General features: G+C 32.6%; 1 protein-coding gene across 1 annotated transcript in view; it reads right to left on the bottom strand.

Moving 5' to 3' along the window:
- Positions 1 to 5,285: 5,285 nt before the first annotated feature.
- Positions 5,286 to 21,057, bottom strand: part of LOC136971088 (neurogenic protein mastermind-like) — a 37,427-nt gene continuing 21,655 nt past the window's right edge. Inside the window, exons 2-3 of the mRNA XM_067265562.1 lie at positions 7,999 to 9,696; positions 5,286 to 6,828 (exon numbers count right to left, since the gene is read on the bottom strand). Coding sequence (XP_067121663.1) covers positions 5,737 to 6,828; positions 7,999 to 9,696 — 2,790 coding nt within the window. The 3' untranslated portion in view covers positions 5,286 to 5,736. The remainder of the gene's footprint in view (positions 6,829 to 7,998; positions 9,697 to 21,057) is intronic.

Here is a 21,057-nt window from a genome sequence, read left to right as displayed (position 1 = left end):
GTCAGAAACACATAGTAAAATTTGTTTAGAGCAGCCCGATGTTGCTGCTTAATTATGAATATTTATTGTACAGTTTATACTTTTGTTTTTTTCTCCTTATTTGTATTTCTGTTTTTCATAACTGCTATATATCAACTGGTGCCTAATGCTTTTATGGGCTATACAACTCACAACGTGGGGTGTTGGTAGATGAATATATATATATATATATATATTCATTAGTAGTACTTGCACATTACGTGAACTTTAAGCTTTACATTATTTATTTAATGCAATTGCTTTTGGGAACAAGTTCCAACATGTTAATAACACGAAAAAATGTTTTTAATACTGTATTATGAGAAGTTCTGGACACTAAAATTATCTTCCAGATGATCTGATCATTTTGAAATCTCACAAAAACAGTGATATCGAAGACAAATTTGAGGAATGCATGTAGAATAAAAGCAAGCTACCCAAAAGAAAATCAAAATTGGCTAGGTACATCAGTTTCATTTCATCATTAGTCGTCAGAGAAGGAACGCTATCGCCCTGTAATTTCTTTTTACATCTAATGCTGAGCAAACAAAACAACAATCAAAATATTAAGAGGATCCTCTCGTCCAGTGCTGCATTTACTTATGCCACCTAACTGCATTTGAGCATCTGGACAAACAGATTATTATTTCATGTCATATAGTTTGTTTGTTAAAATTTGTTGTGTTTTTTATATTGTGGTCGAAATACCTCACCACAAAGTAAATGTGATTTTAGTATTAGATTCCAAGTGTCTGTGATTTAATGCCAACTTTAAAGACCTGTATATAGCGTGACTGCCAAAAGTAAATGGTTTGTTTACTTGTAATACTGCAAACATACATTTTCTGCCGAAAGAGGGCAGCACTCCTCTAAATACTAAAACACCAGTCGTGGTTTCATGCCTCGACATTGGCCACGTGGAGGAGTTTTCCCGGATTTTCTTCATATTTGTAACATCTAAGTAGGGCCAGTTTCTCGTAGAAAGTCTTCCCTTGGCAGATCGTATACAAACATAACTTACGATTTAAAAATTTTAATGAAATAAACGAGTTGCGAGTGTTTTTAATGCTATATAGTACTGAAACAGTAGTACTAGAAAATTAGTTGTTTCTTGGCGTCTTCCTGGAAAGGATCTCGTGCACCACAGTTTACAGCCTACTGTACATTGGTTCTCATAGTATTAATAATTTATCTAAGTCTGTGTATACGTCCGTCAATTTACAATAAAAAAATTCACGAGCTCATATGAAAAAATTTTGAGAAACGCAAAATATAATCTTTCATATCATTTTATACAAATGAAATTTGCTTTAGTATTAAGATTTAAAAACTGGTTAAAACTAAACTGTACAGAAATCTTTTATTCCATAAGCATGAATTGGGCTGCAATTTGAAAAATTATAGACCTATGAATTCCCACTGTCGTCCGTCTTTGCTTAATCTCGAGAATGGATTAGATGAAAGACGAGACACGATATGGAACTAGGGCTGGAGGTCCCGATTAACTATATACGAACTTCCAGTTTAAACCGGAAGTCACATTATTTCAATTCAAAAATTTTTCCCTGAAAGGAGTTAGATAACCGGCACGATTCTGTTGCTAGCAGGTAAAGTGTGACATACAGGGCAAGGGCATTCCAGATGGAGAACATATATTTATAAAATCGTGCAAAAACTGTATTATTTTATGAACCACATTGAATGGTAATTCCAGTTAAATGCTGTTTTTAGTAAAAAAGTTTTTGCACGATTTTATAATATGAAAATGTGACTAGTGGTGTTGGTTTAATAGAATAAGATATCGGATCCATAAGTACCCAAAGAGTGCCTAACTCAAAAATTAATTAAAATATTTGAATAATTGACAAGTATCTTTTAACAGGTAAAAGATTTACAGTGGCAAAATGATTTACCGACAATGTTTTTTAAAACGTTTTGAAGTTGGGACAAATATATTCTTTTATGTCAATGGCAGATCCAAGGGGAAGGGATTTAAGCCATTGGCCATTAGAATATGGTATTAGGTTTCAAACTGGTTTGCTGTCGAAATTTTTGAAAAATAGTAATGATAGCTTTAAGAATGACATTTTTCTTTTCAATTATTTTCCTGCTATGTTTTTAATTGGATGATAATTTAGCACTGTTCAGACCTGTTAACCGTATAAAAATTTCGAAACCTTGCATAATTTAAAGCCTACCACCAAAACAGTGAGAAAAACGAAATCCTCAGATGTTACAATTGATACTAATTTACCTATTACGTAAATACATATTGTTCAAATTAATTTCAAATCTTTATAAGAATTAGAAAATTTATAAGAGAAATGCTAGAAAAATGGCTGCGAAAAAATGGCACTTTCATTTTGTTTACTGGAAAGATGTACTATTGTTTTATATTAATTTGCGAAATTTATTCTTTTTAAGTGACTTGTTTAGTGACGAAAGCAAATTTTATACATTTGGCTCGAGCGATAAAATTGGGTATTGAAAAAGAGTATTTAAGACCTAAAATTAAAAATATGGTGGAGAAACAGTTTCAGTTTTGGATGCATTTCATCATCTGATATTAGAAATTTCATTTTTATTGATGGAAACAGAGATCGACGGTTATAAGCCAAAAATAATTCATTCGCAAATGCTAAGAAGTTTCTCTTAAGATTTAGCAGAGTTTGTTTCCCCTGCATAACAGCGACCCAAAGCATCTTTGGATCACTTGTGCAATGTTCCCTCTAAGCTGCGCGGCCGCGTACGAGAATTTATGTGCCGTGCAGGCGAACGTGCACACCGATTTGAATTGTTGTTTACTTATTTCTCACTCTTTCTGCAACATGATTATTGCTACGTATATTTCGATTAAATCATTGACAAAAGATAATATTTTGTATGGAAGTATGTTTTAAAATAAGATAATTAATTATAGAGATTAAAATTCAATTTTTATAGGAAAAAATAAGATTTTATATACATGCTCAGAAAAATTTTTTGCTCAGAGAAGTACATGTTCCGCTCAGCTACAAAAAAAAATCAGAGGGAACATTGCTGTTGTGCTGGAAAACTAGAATGCGATTGCTCTATAAACGTCTCGTTCTTTCTACAACTACATCCAGATCATCAGGTTAGCTTTTTAAGTGAATCAATATTTAAATTATATAGCATTTCTAGCAAATAAAAACTCATCTTTAATGCCGAAAACACTTCGGGACATTATAAAAACACACAAATTTAATAAATTTTCATTGAAATATTTTTCTAGACCATTCTTAAAATTAAGGAATATTTATCCAATTAATATTTGAATACATGAATGGTTATAATATTGAAAAAATACACACACTACGAATATTCTTGCGAATGCAGTTAAGTACAGAATCTATACTAATAAATTTTACTTTAATAGATATAATAAACTATTTTTATGTAATTAAAGCTATTTTTGTATAATTTCTAACACAACAAATTCTACTTGTATTCCTGTTTATACTGCTATAGATATAAATATTCCTGATACAAATGCTTATAGAATGTGTCATTTTGTGTATCAGTTACAAAGAATTTGGAAGAACATCTTTATTATACCAGTATTCAGAATTTGACAGAATTCCGGGGTAAGCAAAAACCATTTTACAATTCAATTTTATTATTCCGAAGTGTCATTTAACATTACGTAAAGAGAAAAGTTTCAAATTTCCATTAAATTTGTATTTTGTTGGTTGGTGGAGTTTGTTTACTTTCATTTCTTCTCTACAAGAAAAGTAGATTTAATTTAACGAGTATATATTCATTACATCTAAGATTATAACTATAAACAATTCCGTACGACCGTATTATTTGTGTGATTGGAATATATACAATGAAATTTTGTAGTCTTTGCACGTACGAAAGCTGTATCTGTATTATTTCGAGGGGACCGTTATCATACAAATGACAATATCTTTCGATGAATATAAATTATTTCTCAATGCTATTCACGTTAAAGATCGACGAAAATATTCCCAGCAACATTAAGTGCCAAGCACTAAATGAACATTTGATTGTGTAGCCAACAAAACGCGACTTTCCTGCATCTAATTAATTAAAAAATTTAGATGATTGATAACAATTGTTATACAAATATATAATTCTGATCAGTTTAAATGATTGTTTTATAGAAAATCAAATAAGATAATAATTTGCATTTGAATACTGTACACATTTACACATATAAATACATGTTTTCATTTCAACGTAGCAACGTGAAAATAATGAAACTTTGTTTTATTAATGATGATTCGTAACAGCTATTTTCAAGAATCGTATTCGCGTATTTACTAAAATCGGATTATTTCGTACACCACGTGCTTAACTGATTTTAAAGTGTAACAGAAGTTCCGCATCACTTAGTAAGGTCTTGACAGTATTCGTACGAATAATCGTTCAAATGCTATTGAGGTCAATTTTTTTCGTTCCGAATTGACCAGTATTGCGAATTCTTTCCAGTAATTAATTTAAATAAACTGCATTCATTTAACTAATTAACCTATTTTACAATTCGCATGTAACGCCACAAAAAAGAAGGTAGAGATATCTCTGAAACGATCGAGTTTTCTAATCATCTTCGACTGAAAATAAGCGTGAAATGAGCCGTCGACGTAGAAAAAGTCCTCCTCGACATCCCACTTAAAGTACTAATATATACGGCAATTTAATTCTTATGTTCCGATTCTCTTCGAAATCCTTTATTTCGTATTTTTGTCGCTAGATGGCGATAGGCGTTGACAAAGAATGCTTTCAGTTGGGCGTCTGTGCTTAAAACTCATCGTTTGATAACATTTTTGTAAAAACTTTAATAGCCTTTGCAAATAATCTCTTGTACGCAATATCTTAAGAGTTTTTTAAAAAATTTATAGCTTTCCGCTAATTCGTTTCGTTAAAAAGCCAGCAGCTTTCGCCTGCACGCGATTGATACGTTACGTAGGGAATAAAATACGATAATTGATTTATCAAAGTGTAATTAGGGATTGGCCAGTTGACGTGGCATTTCTGCTTATTAAAGCCGTGGAAATGTAACAAATGCCTGGTAATTTATTTTTGGCCAACACTTTCCACCGCCGCAGCTGGATGTGCAGCGACCCCGTGACCCTCTTCCAAAACTAGTCCCGTCTGGAGAATGCCAGGTGAACGCCCTCTCCGACATACCAAAATCCCCGTTAGAGGGCATTACCGATCTAAGAGGAAGGGTCATAGCCCTATTATAATGGATTTTGCAATGAGAGGAGTCGAAATGGAAATTTCTTGTTACAAACTTTATTTCTTTAAATGGCTAAAAAGTTCAGGGACAATACAATAGAAATTGCACGAAAAACCGAACAAATCATATGCCACGCCATTTGAGAAACATCCCCGTCTAGGCACGTGGGAATATAGCACCACCATCTTCGAAAGACGAGTCCAAACAGGGCAGACTAACTTTAAAAAAGGCCTTGTCCTCATCTATGTACAGATGGCATGGAATGATTTGATTTGGAATGAACGAAGCTCTGCCCACTCGGCCAGCTGAGAGAATGGCGATTGGCACAATGTCGCGCTGATGGACAGAATGAATCGAGATTCTAACCGATGCAATGTTATGGAACGTTGACAACTTATAACTTAACAGTTAATATATAAAAATTTACCGCGGCGAAATAACCACAAACAAAACCGCATTTCACAAATGCGGTCTTTCGTTGTACTCGAGTATTATTTACCCAACAGTCCCATATCTTCTAAAAGGGGAAACGGGGAGCCGGTATCCTGAATCACCTGTTCCAGAGAGAGTAGATCGGAAGCCGTGCAGTCCAGGTGATCCAGGAAATCCAGGCTAAACTGCGCATTTTCTGACGTAGAGGCTGCCGTAGTGGTCGGAACTTGGACGGTATCGTACAACTGATTGGTGCTGGTCATGATGGATGGCGACGACATCTGGTTAGCGTATCCTCTCCCGCTGTTGGATACTGCTAGATGAGTCGAAGGTGGCACTACTTGAGTCTGGTGATGAGTAACTGGCGAAGGTCGCTGAGACCGAATGGCACCTCCGGTCATCCGAATGGACGACTGATTGGCCACGTAATTCTCTAAACTCGTTGCCATATTCGAATTATTATAGTTCGTCTGTTGCGGGGCGGGAGGACGGCCGTAGGGGAGTCGCAGCGTTTGGGCTCTGCCCACTCCCGGGTGCTGTGGCGTGAAATTCTGCCTCCATTCCGTGCCCAGGCTCGGAGGGCGTTGAGATATATTCAATCCTTCGGGACCCACGTTGACGTTAGGAGGTCTCTGATGTTTAGACAGCGCATTCGTGTAAATGGGCTTATTAGTGACCGCGTTCGGGCCCGCATCCTGCTGACTGTAATGAGGTGGAGCTGCGTTTTGCTGAAGAGAGATCTGACTCTGTATACCGTCCTGATAAGATCGATTCAACCCTCTCCGACTCAACTCGGCGGTCTGCATAATTCGTTGGTTTTGCGAAGCGACGGTCAGTCCTCGTATATTATCTCTCACGAGATGTTGTTGTTGTTGTTGGACAGAAATAGCTAAACCGGTGCCGGCGTGGCGCGCATAATCCGGAGGAGGTGGCCTTTGTTGAGGCACGAACCTAACGGGTGATGTCTGATGATTATTTTCTGCACTATACTGAGCGGCGCCGAAATTAACTTTCTGAATCTGAGACATGTGGAAGTTGGCCACCGAATTTGAATTTGGGGGATAATTAACAAATAATCCGCTCTGTTGTTGATTAGTCGTGGTAGTTCCCTGTTTACTGCCATCGAGTCTCAATTGTTGTTCTTGGGATACCTGCAAAATAGAGCAAGATTTTATTGTTAAATTAATTCGTAAAATCGAATAAAAGTTTAAAGTAATCAATAATTAAAAAATTTCTAATTATAATTTTTGTAAATATAATTTAAAATCAATCCTAAAAGTCGAGATAAAAGTTAATGCAAATAACAACAACAACAACAACGATTTTTAAAGATTATCTGCGACAAAAATCTACCCACTGCGCCAGAAAAAGATTTCGTACCCAGAATGTACCTCAGACGGCGATGTCCTACCATCGACAACAGCTGAAAGCAGGAAATGTAGGACACGTCGGTCCAATAAGCAAGAAGCTGTACCTGCACTCATTCCGCTGCAAATATTCTCTTAAAAATCCTCAACTTCTGCAATCGAACTTTTCATATATATATATTTCTACAATTAAATTTGTAACGTTGACACGTTCAGCGGTTAGAAAGACTCTTATATTTACTTTAAGTGTTGTTTTATGAGAACTTTTGTTTGTGAGTTTACACTCACTAATTCTAATTATCCTCAAATTTCATTTACACACAAATGAAATTCAGATGCTGCCAAATTTCATCCATACGCATGAGCGTACTCAAGGGAGCTCCAATATCAATCTATCTAGCGTCTATTATTACAATCTTAACCAAAAGTTGCCAGATCCCGACTGACTGTAATTCGATCTCGTCTTTCTATATACTGTATTAAATATAAATTCGTTGTGTAAATGCAGTGTCGAGAAAATGAAATTTTTATATTTTCCGATCGGAGAGCTTCATTTTATTATTTTTTCAATTTATAACACGGATGTCTAATTATTTTTAAAGAAGTTTTATCAACATCGCTCTAAAGGGAATTGCATCTGAGAGGAGGAGAATGTAATTTATTGTTAATGGCATATGAAAGGATCGAATGTGACAGAAGAAATTTTTAAATCGTCCGATTGGCAGGCGGCCGGTGTGTTATCTGAAACCGCACTCTAGTCCCTGACAGATATATAGAGCGAGGACAAAGTTCGAGATGCACGTGGCCATCAAAAGAGCACGTTTTTCTCCTCGACATATGCGCTCGGAGATCATTTGATTTAAAAATTTTACAAGAAATAAAGCAATTTATAAAAGTAAATAAATCACAAATATGCGAGTATAATTTGTGTAATAATATTAAATACATATTTACCTGTAGATGTTGAGTATTTTGATTGATCTGAATTTGTTGAGTTTGACTCAGATGAATGGATGCTGACGAAGGTCTAGGCACACCAGATGAACTGTACTGGAGAGTTGGCGGAGGGGTAATTCTTGGTCCCTGTGCTCTCAAAAATCCCGGACTTTGTCTCTGGTTTTGTCCTGTCGGTTCCGTGAAATGAGAGAGCGGACGTGTTGTGCCATACGTCACAGCTCCTCCCAAACCTAACTGTGGTTTTTGTTCTAAATTTGCGCTACCGCAATAATTTGGACGTAATTTTTGTTCGTTGATTTGTTGTTGAAGAGTTTGTCGCTTATGAACTTCGTCAACGGAAGTATTGGACGAAAAATTTTCTTGCTTGAAAATCATACCATTGTTAGGTCTGACCATAGAATTTTGAAATCCCTGCTGGCGATTATAGCTCATAGTTGGGAACATTCCCGCCTTTTGAACCTGATTTAAATTATTCGATGTATTGTTGAGAAAATTTGATCTAATGGAAGTCAAAGCATCAGAAAAACTGTCTGAACCGAATGGAGAACGAGAATGTGGTGATCCCATTCCTAGAGATATGTTTTGTTGTTGCGATGACTGTGGTTGATGATGTTGAGATTGCTGTTGTTGGGTTTGCTGTGGTTGAGACTGTTGTTGTTGCTGTTGTTGGGACTGAGGTTGCTGTTGCTGCTTTTGTTGCATATTTTGATGTTGTTCGGCCATCTGTTTGAGTGTCAATGCTGCCGGGCTAGGTTCTGTCAGTTTAAAATCTAATCCCAAGCCGGAAAGATTATTAGAATTCGGAAACACCGTCGTAGATACACTTTGTGAATTTAGATTATTGGCAACTGTTGCTCCCAGATCGAAAATAGATGATGATGAATGAGGTGATTGACCGGTAGGAATCTGAGCTGCAGTGAAATGCTGTGAAGTGGACGGACTACCCACTAATTTCCCCATGTCCATCATTGTAGATGTGAGTGTATCCTTATCTCCCTCGTTGTCTTTAACACTACTGACGCTATCTTCGAACATAAGAAGATCTGAAGGATTGGTGAACACATCTTCGATCAGATCCTTTAAAATATCAGGATGAAAAACATCGTCACCGGAATCGTCCGGAAAATTAAGATTGGAAAATGTATCGGAAAACCTCTCCACACGCGATGGACCATCGTTTGTGGGATCGAGATTTGGCATATCATCGTTTATGGTATGATTACAGCACTGACCTGTAATATCTTTTTCCTGTTTACATTCGACATTTGTGCCAACAGAAATAGAACTATTACCAGAAACTGCCGGACTACCAGTAGATACACTACTTGTTGCAGTAGCCAGAGGCGAACCCGAAGTTTTCACACTTCCATTCAATGCTTTCACCGTAACATTAGTCTGAATGGTCTGAGAATGTTGTGCATGCGACACATTAGAACTGGTAAATTGTTGAACAATCTGAACGGAAAAACTGGGCAATGGTTGCTGTTGTTGTTGCGATTGCTGGGATTGAGACTGTTGCTGCTGCTGGAGAGACGGTTGTTGTGATTCTTTGTCGCAATTTCCAGATTTAATGGTATTTTGATCAGGATAGCTGTTTCTGGCTAATTTACTTGAATGTCGTAAATCATCGGAAAGACCATCTGCCGTCACTGGTGAACCTAATATTTCTGCTGGTCTTTTTGCTAATTTCGGGCCCTGTAATGAATAGTTTATTACTAAAAAGTCTTTAAAACATATTAAATAATTTCTAAGTTGCTAAAACTTCACAAAAACAAATTTAAATGTTTACACATTTACTAACACGCTACAGTTAAGTAAAAATTTAATAGTGAATTAATTCTCTATCAAAATTCTATAAACAGATAAATTTCCTTTAAAAATTTGTTCATTGCTTTACATTTCATTCGCGAATTTCGATATTTTCAGGAGTGAATGGAGCCATTCGCTATTCTAAATATACAAAAGAGAATATCGAACAATGCAAATAAACTCTACTTGAATTGTTAAACTGCATTCAAAATTTTAACAGCAGTAAAACTTTTATACTAAGTTAAATACACAGTACATACTCTGATAATTCAGAGTTCTAGAACGGAGATTAACTTTTCAATAAGAACACCCAAACAGCATCGTAGTGGTAATTAATGAATCATTAAGCAAGGCCATCATTTTGATGAAATTGTGTTTGTTAGCCGGACACATCCTTCGTTTTGTGGGATGCATTTATGTCGCAGTCATGCATCATTTCAAACAAAGGATCACGACTTCGGGTCAATGGCATATCGTATCTTACGCTCTATCGTTATCATTATATAAAATATTCCACTCGAATACAATCGACACTATACAAATACAGTAAATCTAAATCAGAAATAAGAGTAAATCCGATATATTTATTATATTATTGTCATTGAAACACTTCTTGAAAAATAGATATTGCAGCAGTCAAACGAATTAAAACATATCAATTGTTGGAATCAGAACCTCGATACCTGTGCATTGTCATTTGTTTATAACAATGACCAGTTTCTTGTCCCAATTGCGAAATGTAAAATACAGGGAATGATATACTTGTTAAATCTGACAAATAATAAAGCTTAAAAGTATATGATATAGAACAATGACGATTATTCTGTATTACATTTTCTGGATTTAATGTATGCATTTTAACAAATCTCCTATCTAACGTATTAACAAAAGCATTTGATAAAGAGAATTCACGTTTTCACACAGGAACTATTTTGGGTATTTAATAATATATTAAAATAATAATAAATAAAATAAATAAATCAAGGATTGTTTTCATTCAAGGTCGATACCAGTCTACTTGGTGGATTCTCTCATCTGTAAGATACTGTTCGAAAGTTCAAGGACATTTAGCGTATCACGTGCTTTCCTGCGACCAATCGTCTCGCTACGAAGTTTACACGCAACTGGACTCGCTTACAAAACAATTAAAGAATTTAAAAAGTAGAACGTAGCGCGATAATTATATCGAAAACTTATCTAAATTTATTTGATTATTTCAATATATTAAAGCGTCTTTTTAATTTACAGCATTTAAATTAAATTATTAATGAAATCTTCTTTAAACACAAATGAGAAGCCATTATTTTATAGAAGAACGAATTTCTCAGAAAAAAAATTATCATTATTAATTCTTTCATTCAAAATTGTTTTGAAAATTTTCCAAAACTGAAAAATTTCAAAATTATTATATGAATATTTTCGTATAAACTAATCTACATAAACAAGAAAAATACAATATTGACAGAAAATAAATCATTAATAAATCGAAATTTCAGGATTAAATACTAGGAATTTAAAGACATTTCTACCGTTTTTATGACTTCAACTTAAAAGTCGGTGAACATTTTTGAATTTGTGTGTTTATTTAATACTAAAAATAATAATTTCAACATCTTGTTCATAACAATGACCTCGCGATAAGATTAAACGCGTTACATTTACACCATCCAAAAATCGTAAAATACACTCGATACTAACAACACATTTAATATCAACAATAAATTAATACTATTTAAAAAAAATAAATTACTCTCATCAAATTATGCATTAACGTTATTCTATTACAATTAAACAAAAAACATTTTTAATTTTACAAAATTGTGAAAACGATAAACTCGTTTTATTGATTAAAAGTCACGTAATCTTTGAAAGATAATTATATATAATTATGAATGAAAAACTATATGAATAAAATTTATACGGTTTTTCATTCATTAAATCAAATTATTTTTATTCTCACATTTTATAATTATACATTTAAACGTTTAATTAAGTCAATTTAAATGTTATGAAACAAACGACATTTTTATTTCACAAACTTTACAAATAAACCATATTGTAGATCAAAGAGTTATCCAAAGGAATTTACTTGGGGAAAAAATCAAGAAAACTGACGTTGTTCGGATAGAAAAACGACTCAATAATAGAGTTGGAATTCCATTATTTTTTGTACAAGTCTGACGTCTAAGAGTATAACCATTTTAATGAACTTGCCTCCAAGCACCTTAATAATAAAGTGCATGGCCTCAAGCTTTAAAAGTTATCACCGCAGTGATAAGGCAGAATCTAACCGAACATCTAATTTGTTTTAATTAAACAAATTAGAGAAAGTTTAAATAACTAAAACGTGTTTAATCTGTTTCCATAAATCTAACTGAATGCTAATATATTAAGAAATAATCCAGAAAAGAATTAAACATTAACGAAAACTTAAAATACATTTTAAATTTATAACGGAAGACAAAAATATTTTAGAAATCACGCTAGGAATGACCACCATCTGTGGGTGAAAAATGCTTTCCGGCCTGTCTAAAATTTCAATGGAGTCACACTTCAGTAAATCAGTTAACCTCGATGAAAGAGATTAAAGAATTTGCATCAGAAAAGCCGGAAGTATACATTATGAAAACATTACTACATTTTCCCTTTAATCGTGAATAACAACTATTTTAAAAAATGAACGTAAATATATAAATAATTGGCAGTGCAAGATGCCTTAGTCTAGCAGCTCAATTTCTATATTTCTTGTTTTCCACATATCGAGTCTCTCTGAATTCAATATTACTCAAACATGTCGGAAACTAAAAACGTAAACATTGATAAAGACAAACGTTTTTTAAAAAAAATGAAAACTGGGGAATAATTTTAGTTGTGAACTTTTATATAGGTCTATAACAGCATGACAAACATTAAAGTTATGAGTTTTTTTCTCTCGGAAGATCTGCGGATGTCGTTAACTAATTTCCTCTCATGCTACGCTAATACCTTGCTATGTAGATCGCTAAAGACTACAGAAATACTAAATTCTATTATCGAAATATACTTTTCACATTTTAATTCATTGCAGTACAAAGGAAGAAAAATAGCAGCTTATCGAAAATCCTAAAAACGAGCTAAAGGCAAACAAAAATCAATTCTCAACTTAATTTTTACAGACGCTCGAGGGAAACAACTTCCCTATATTTATCACTGTCAACACTACCTTAGCTTGTATGCAAATACACCGATTTGTCATTCGAACAATCGATGTCTTGGCACATGACGTCACATTCAATTTAACATTTACATTCGACAAGTAAAAAGCGCCACAGACTCTGCTCTTCAAACACTCTGGGTAACAAATCAAGACTCAATAGTTTACTATTACTTTATAGTATAATTTAGTTAATTTTATACAAGTCTACATTTATATGAAAAATAAACTACTTTATTATGTTTAGTTGCTCAAATCTTTTATTTCGAAATGTAATGTAGAAATCAATTCAATTTTTAAAAAGATATCGCAATTATATCTTTTAGTAAAAATGATAAAAATATGGAGCACAGTTTTTCTTCGTGAGAACTTGTATATATATATATTCCTTTAAGGTACAATCGTAACTGTAACGGCGAAACAGTTTAGTCTAACATATGTCAAGACGTAAGTACAGCATTTATAGGGATTTATATTTAGTGCATGACAATGTCCCAATTACAAGTTCTCTGGAATGATATACCGGTATATTTCGTTTTATAGATACGCAGTTACTACTCTCGTCCGCTTAATAAAACATGACTTTAGATGAATAAACGGGTTACTACAATTCTATAAATCTCTGCGTACTAGGTACTGGATTCACTCTTCTGTTTGCAGTTTATTTCCCAATCTATTAAAAAAATTGCTATTAAATTTTGCAGTCTTCTATCAGCTTTCTATAAAAAAAATCTTGAAAAGAATTAAAATGTCCTATAGAAAATTTACATTAGTTTCCTCTCCCTCCTCTACAGATAATGCTCCTCTCAGGATATCATGCTGTTCATAACACCATTATTTATTAACAAGGGTGGAAAAACTCGTTGGGTTAACAACACACACAACTCTAAGAAACGATAAAAACCATATATAATGCTAAGCTGAGTCTGTTTTTAGAACCAACTGAAACATATTTTATTATTAAAAAATAATCGTATATTTTAAAGTAAATAACAACTATGTAATAGGCCCTACAGTAAAATTTTTCTGTATCGAAACATCAGTGAAAAATTATTATTGATATTAACTGAAATATTGCAACTAGTTTATCTTCACTCAAAGAACTATTTGCTAAATTTAAATATATTATTCACGTCATTTTTATAAAGAAGAAAACAATTAATAAATATAAAGAATTTAATCTAAATTTAGTCTAACTTTATTTAACAATATCAACGCTCTAAATTTTTCTATTGGGATTTATAATGAAGAAGTCATTATTCAATAATTAATATTCGAAATATCTAACTATTTATACTGGTAAAACATGAAATAGTTTATATTAAAAAAAACATAGTCGGTATCATTTATTTTTTATATTTTTAAAATACGTTTCTTTATTATTATTTAAAAAATCAGAATATAAATACTTTAAAATTACACTCCAATAATATATGTCAGATATCCACAAATATCTAAACAAAATAATATATACATTAACAGAATAATTCAGTATGTCTTATAATAAATTATTAAAAAACAAAATTGCACTAACATGCTAAATTGATCATTTATCTAGTCTCATTTCAGTGAAAACTTTGGTATTTCATTAAATATTTAAAAAAAAAATTATTATTATTATAATTAAAATTTACTTGTTGTATTCCAACTTTAAGCACAGTGAGATTATATTCAGATAATATATGAAGTTTGAATAAAAATAAATAATTTTTACATATTCAATCAGTGAATTTTACATAATATATACAGATAACCCTCGTATAATACGGTAGTTTACGATCCGAAACAGTGGCGTATTATGCGAATCCGTGCTATACGAAACAAACTACTAGTGCAAAACATAGGGTTAGGTTGCAAAAGTTAACAAAAGTATACTATTCTTTTTCGTTACTAAGAGAAATGTTTATTAAATAAATAGCAATCAATAATTAACTAACAACCACAATTAAAAGTACTGTATTACGGCGTTACGATTAATTTTAATTAAACGAGGGCGTTTTCTTTTTACAAAGTATCCTCTTCATCTGAACTTTTTTGTTGATCTTGATCAGAAATATCAACAGCAACTTCATTTTTCTTTATTTTTTATCATAAAAATTAAAACGTTATTAACCGAAAAATTTGTTCTACCGGGTTGCGATTGTTCAATCGAGTACCGAACGATTTTCCCCCAGAATTTGTGTTCGAATACAAAATTGTTCGAGTACCGAAATATCACTGTATTTCGTTCGTCATTTTTACGAATGATTACTTACCTACTATTAAAAAAACGTTTATTACTCTTACCTAAAAATATTTAAATAAATTTTACTAAATACGAAGATTAATTAATTTATAAAAACAAAACACATGACGGTCTTAAACGCTAGTATGAAAGCCTGATTGATAGGAAAACTAGAAGGAAAAAAAATTGCACCATCAGTTTTCATTAAAATAAACCTGACAAATGGCCCAAAACAAATTAAAAATTTCAATACTCTAAATTCTGTGGGCAAATTTGAGACAACATGAATAATTACTTGATTAATGACGGAATAAAGGGAGATTTAAAAACGGAGATAAAAATATAGAATCACTACTTTTAAGTGCAAACTCCGTTAAATTTTATACGGAAAATTTCCCAAATTTTCGAACCGTGTTGTACAAGGGATAGCTGTATTTATTCTTCATTGTACTGTATTATTAAATAAATATAAATTATCAAACATTCACAAAATATTTTGCGAAATTAACATGAAACTGGATAATGTAGATAGTTTAATAAGTTTTGAAAATTCTATTCAATTTAATTAATGAAAACAATCAAATATATCACAGAAATTATGAGCCTGGATTCAGGAACGTCTCGTAAGATACGTTAAAGCATCTCTCCAATGTCGCAAGTTACGAGAAAACAGAGAAATTCGAAGTCTTGTGATATCACTAGTGAACGCTTGTTCTGTTAGAATTTTCTCGTTGCACGTGGTACTTAATCAGTGGTCTGAGTTTTATTTCTTTAGAATTAAAATAGATAGGAATTAGGCTGGAGTCACACTTACAGAAAAACACCACTGAAAATGTAAACTGAAAGCCAAATCCAGAAAAATTTTACGTCTCTCACGCATAAAATTTCTGGAATATCAACTAGAGGGGTCCTCAGCGGAAAATTTTTTCTAAAACGGACGTAGAGTAAAATGTAGACGTAGACCAATCAGATCCCTGGGAGTGATGACGTGCTTATAATGTCACTAACGTGCTGCTGGGCTGCCCGAGGTTGAAAACGAGAAATCGCGTGAGCTGCCCAGCCACCATTTTGACACGTGTTGATAGTTCTGTGGCTGCTTCAAAATCATGGAAGCTCAGATGAAAGAATCGGGTCTCCGATTCGAACGAAACTTGCTAAGCACGTAGCCCTAAACACAAACAGCTCCTTGTCTAAATAATAGGACACACTTCTTGTAGTGGCTAAGACGCTGGAGCTACACCACGAGGTTCGAACCATCCAATTTTATGTGATTTTTGGTTAAATTTACCTACGGTGACCAAAATGACGGCTCGTCTCTGATTTAAGCAAACAGAAGGAAACAGGGGACACACGTTCTAACATACTCTATTCTAATAAATTACCATAATTATTACCAACCAAATTATTAGAATAGGTTAGGTTAGAACGTGTCCCCCCACTGTTTCCTATGTTTGCTGGAATCAGAGACGAGCCGCCATTTTGGTCACTATAGGTAAGTTTAGCCTGTTTTTTTTTTTTTTTTGTGTGTGTGGCAAAATTGTTTTATTATCCTCGAATCGGAGATCCGAGCGTCTGGCCCTCTCCTTGTTAGATATCGTAATAGTTACGAGATTTTTTACAATATCCTAGTTTAGGATGAATTTCTTCCTAACTTACTATGCGAGATGTTTGTGAATCCGGGCTATGGTTTTTACCTTGAATATTTATAACATTTTTTTTTTTAATATCAGAAATGATCACCTGAATAATAATAAATCTTAAATAATTTAATAATCTAGCATATTTACTGAAGTTTAACCTACTTTTTAATCAGTTTATAAAAAAATAATCAATCTTTTAATATAAAAAAAATGTTTCAATTGCTAAAAATATGCTGTAAACCCATTTATAGTTAAAATTTAAACTACAGGTAACCCCCGTATAACACGGGAGTTACGTTCCAAAAAAATTGCCATGTTATGCGAATCCATGTTATACAAAACAAAGAACTAGTACATTAGGTTCCAAAAATTAAAAAAACATGCTATTATATTTTCATAATTCAGATAAATATCTTTATTAAAATTTTCTTAAGTGATACATATTAATATAAATTAAACAATGTTTTCGTCATCACTAAGCACTATTAACCGAAAATTTTTAATCTATGTAACGGTCCCAACGGTTCAATGCTTAAAAACCGGTGACAGAATAAAGCAAGTATGAAATAAGGGAAAAACATCTGGCAACACTAAAAGCAGAAGCGTCAAGATCTGGCAACATGAGAGAAGTTTCGATAAGGACCACTTGTATCGACAGAAGGCGGGAAAAGAAAATTTACATACTGTACTTAAGTACTTACAGTTCACGAAAATTATGCATGAAAATCTGATAGTACGAAAAATGTCAAAAATGTCAAATGAGCGGGTAATGCATAACTACCCACGAAAGCTTTATCACGTTTATTGAACGGGGATTTCCCCATTTTCAAATTATTCGCTTTTAATAGTTTTTATTACATTTCATGTTGTACGAGGGTTTTACCCAATTCTCAAACCGTGTTAGAGTGAATCCGTGCTATAAAAGTGTTATATGGGGGTTACCTGTATATTCAAATTTCAGTTTTAGGAATATAATATTTCGATATAATAATTTAATTAGTGTAAATATTTTAATGTGTTTGTATTGATAAGATATGCATTATAGTAGTAACTGGCAAATGAATCACAATCTACCTTTTGAAAATTGTGATTCATTTCCCTAAAAAATAATATATAGTAACTAAAATAGTAATAAAGAATTTAAAATTTTTCCCCCATAGATTTTCAAACATTGCTTTAATGTATATTCTATCATTGTAATATAATAAAAGCAAATGATTTGTACTAGTTTTCAATTTTTCCCCAAAGTTTTATTTATATACTTCTCAATAATTACAGTGAAGCTTTATAATTATCTTAGTAAGAGAACATATAGAAACTTTAAAAATGCAAAATGTGGGAAGCAACTCATTTCATTCCTATAAAAATATTTATTGTGGTGGTAGCAGATTATGTTCCTTGAGATCCTAAGTGCAATTTTGTTATAAGGCCCTTTATGCAAGTGTTTTATATATATATTAAATTGACAATAAAATTGTTAATTTATGAGTTATGTCACTGTTCTTGCCTGGTACAAAATATACACTTTTTAAATGTTTATGAAATTATTAGACACATTATCTTTTAACTAAGTGTGTGCCTAGTTCGACTATTGAGTAATCCACCACTATATTGAGATTATTTTAGTAAGTTTTCTTGACATTCCAAATGGCATTTTTTCTAATGATGTTCTGAATTAAATTTTTGCCTTGAAATTCTCTTTTCTGTCCGAATATGCAAGCTATCTGTGTTTTTGTTAAATTTATACCTTCATATATTGTTACAGATAAATAAAATTATTCTTAATTGCATCTAATTTTTTGAGTAATTATATTAATATATTTACACTAAACACTACCCTATAATTCTATCTATACTAAATGGCATGTATGTGAACATGCAAAATTCTTGGTGAAAATAATAAGAATCTTAAATAATATCAAGTATTTTAAGTATTTATCAGTTGTTTTCAAATGGCTTGTTGTTAAATTCAGCACTGCAGAGCATTGCTGCTGCTTTTGCTGCAATCGCTACTAAAGATATTTTAACAACACACATGGAGCAGCGCTGCAGTTCCAAAATGGTGCATCTCGATGCAGCTGTTAGAATGTTTTGTGAATTATTTAATTTGAAACATTTTAAAAGTAGTTCATTTTTGCAATGTAAGGCTTTGTAATACATGCTGTTTCTTTTTGCAACATAAAGTAGATAATAAAACATTTTAAATATACAAGCAATTATTTATTGTGACATCATCACAATGCTGGGCTGCAAACTTTTAATCATATTCATAATTTATTTAATTTAAAATATGTATCCATCTCAAATTAGTAGTGTCTTGCCCCTGTACATCATACTTTTCCTTTAACAATAGAGTCGTGCCAATCTATTAACTGCTTTCAGGGGAAGTTTTGAATTAAAATAATTGACTTCCAGTTTGCATCGGATGTTCGTATACAGTTAGTTAATTGGGGCCTCCTGCCCCCAAGGTTTCCATATCTGGTCTCACTTTTCATCTAGCTAAGTCCATTCTCAAGATTAAGGAAAGACAGACAAATGGATGACATTGAGAATTTATAAGTGTAGAAGTTTTTCAAATTGCAGCCCAACAAGTTTTGTCAAATCTTTTATTTTACTAATGAATATTTTAAAAAATCAGTACAAACAAAATATTGATTCATGATGATCAAAACCTTACAATTTTACTGTCACATAAAATAAGAATTCAACTACTCACTTTTTCACTATGAATTCAGTTGCTTTTCTCACTGAAACAGCCATACTGTTGCAGTGAGAAAAGCGACTGAAAGGAGGGCTGCAGATTTAACCTCAAATCAGTGAGACTGTTGCAAGGATTGCTGCATGCAGACTTAGTTTAACAACCTGAAAGTGTTGGTCAGAACCCCAGGGGGTTGCAAAGACATTGGAAAAGTCACATCAGAGATCAAAGGATGCTGTTTCAAAGTATCCTTTAATTCTTTAATTAAATAAATAGAGTCTTGAAAGCAAAATACAATTAATTCTACAAACTATTATAAAACACCTTAGTTCTATATTAGTTCTTAATCTGTACCAAAGCTCTTACACCAAAATTCTTAATGAGATGTGTGAACTTGTCTTTCCTTAACTAATTTCTGAAATCATGGTTTATTTTTAATGCAAAATTATTAGAATGAGACTAACTTCAGTCTGTTTCAGTTCCTCATTTTATTAGCTGTCACAGATGAAAAAATAGTTCAGATAGGAAATTGCAGACTACTAACAGAAGTTTGTAAAAAGTTCTCAGGCAAGTTCTGAATATTCTACTTTTCTCTTTACCAAATATACATCTAACCTGTCTGAAATTTCGATTTAAGCATTCCATCAGCAGATAGTTCTAAAAGCTTTTCTTTTAAATTTGCATTTGGATCAGCTACTTCTATAGCTGCATCTAAAAAATATTTAATTTTTGTTATTGTTGTACATTATTCAGGAAAATAACTTACCAATTCTTGCTTTAAATTTTGAAGCCCTGCAATCATTGCACATACGTAGGATTTAGTATACACATCACACCCATCTCAACAATATTTTGAATAGAAGGAAATGATTTTAAGATATTTTCCAAAGATGTGGACCAAAGGGTTATTTTCTTTGTGAAAGCTATGATTTTATCTTGAGTGGTTATGATGTTTTCTTCTCATCCTTACAGACTTTTATTCAAATTGTTCAAATAGTCAAGATATGCTACTTTCAAGAGAAAGCAGGATCACTAACAAAATCAACATATTCAGATTTTTCATCTTGCAAATACATCAGCTGAAAGTTTAATAACCTGAGCTGATAGAGAGGTTGCAGTTGAAGTTTTCATCTCTAAAATGAGAACGTCGAACATTGAGTGCCTAGAAGTTTGACAATGGCGTTTGGAACATCGAGCATGATTCCAATGACGTTCCAAACGCCATTGTCAAACTTCTAGGCTTACAGGATAGCAGCACTCAATGTTCGACGTTCACGTTTTAGAGATGAAAACTTTGGCTGCAACATCTCTAATATCTTTCCTCTTGATATCCACTGGGTCTCAGTGTGATAAAGTAAATTTTGATGAAGTGAGCCTATATCTTCATAAGTTTTTCTGAATAATCAAGTTTGTAAAACTTTACCATTACTAGAATTTACAATTTTGATCATAATAATAAGTGCTTCATCATTTAAATCAGGAGGTAATGCTT

This window comes from Centruroides vittatus, unplaced genomic scaffold (assembly GCF_030686945.1).
Source record: "Centruroides vittatus isolate TY-2023 unplaced genomic scaffold, ASM3068694v2 contig_2311, whole genome shotgun sequence".
Classification (NCBI taxonomy): Eukaryota; Metazoa; Arthropoda; class Arachnida; order Scorpiones; family Buthidae; genus Centruroides; species Centruroides vittatus.
This window is presented reverse-complemented; position numbering and strand designations above follow the sequence as displayed.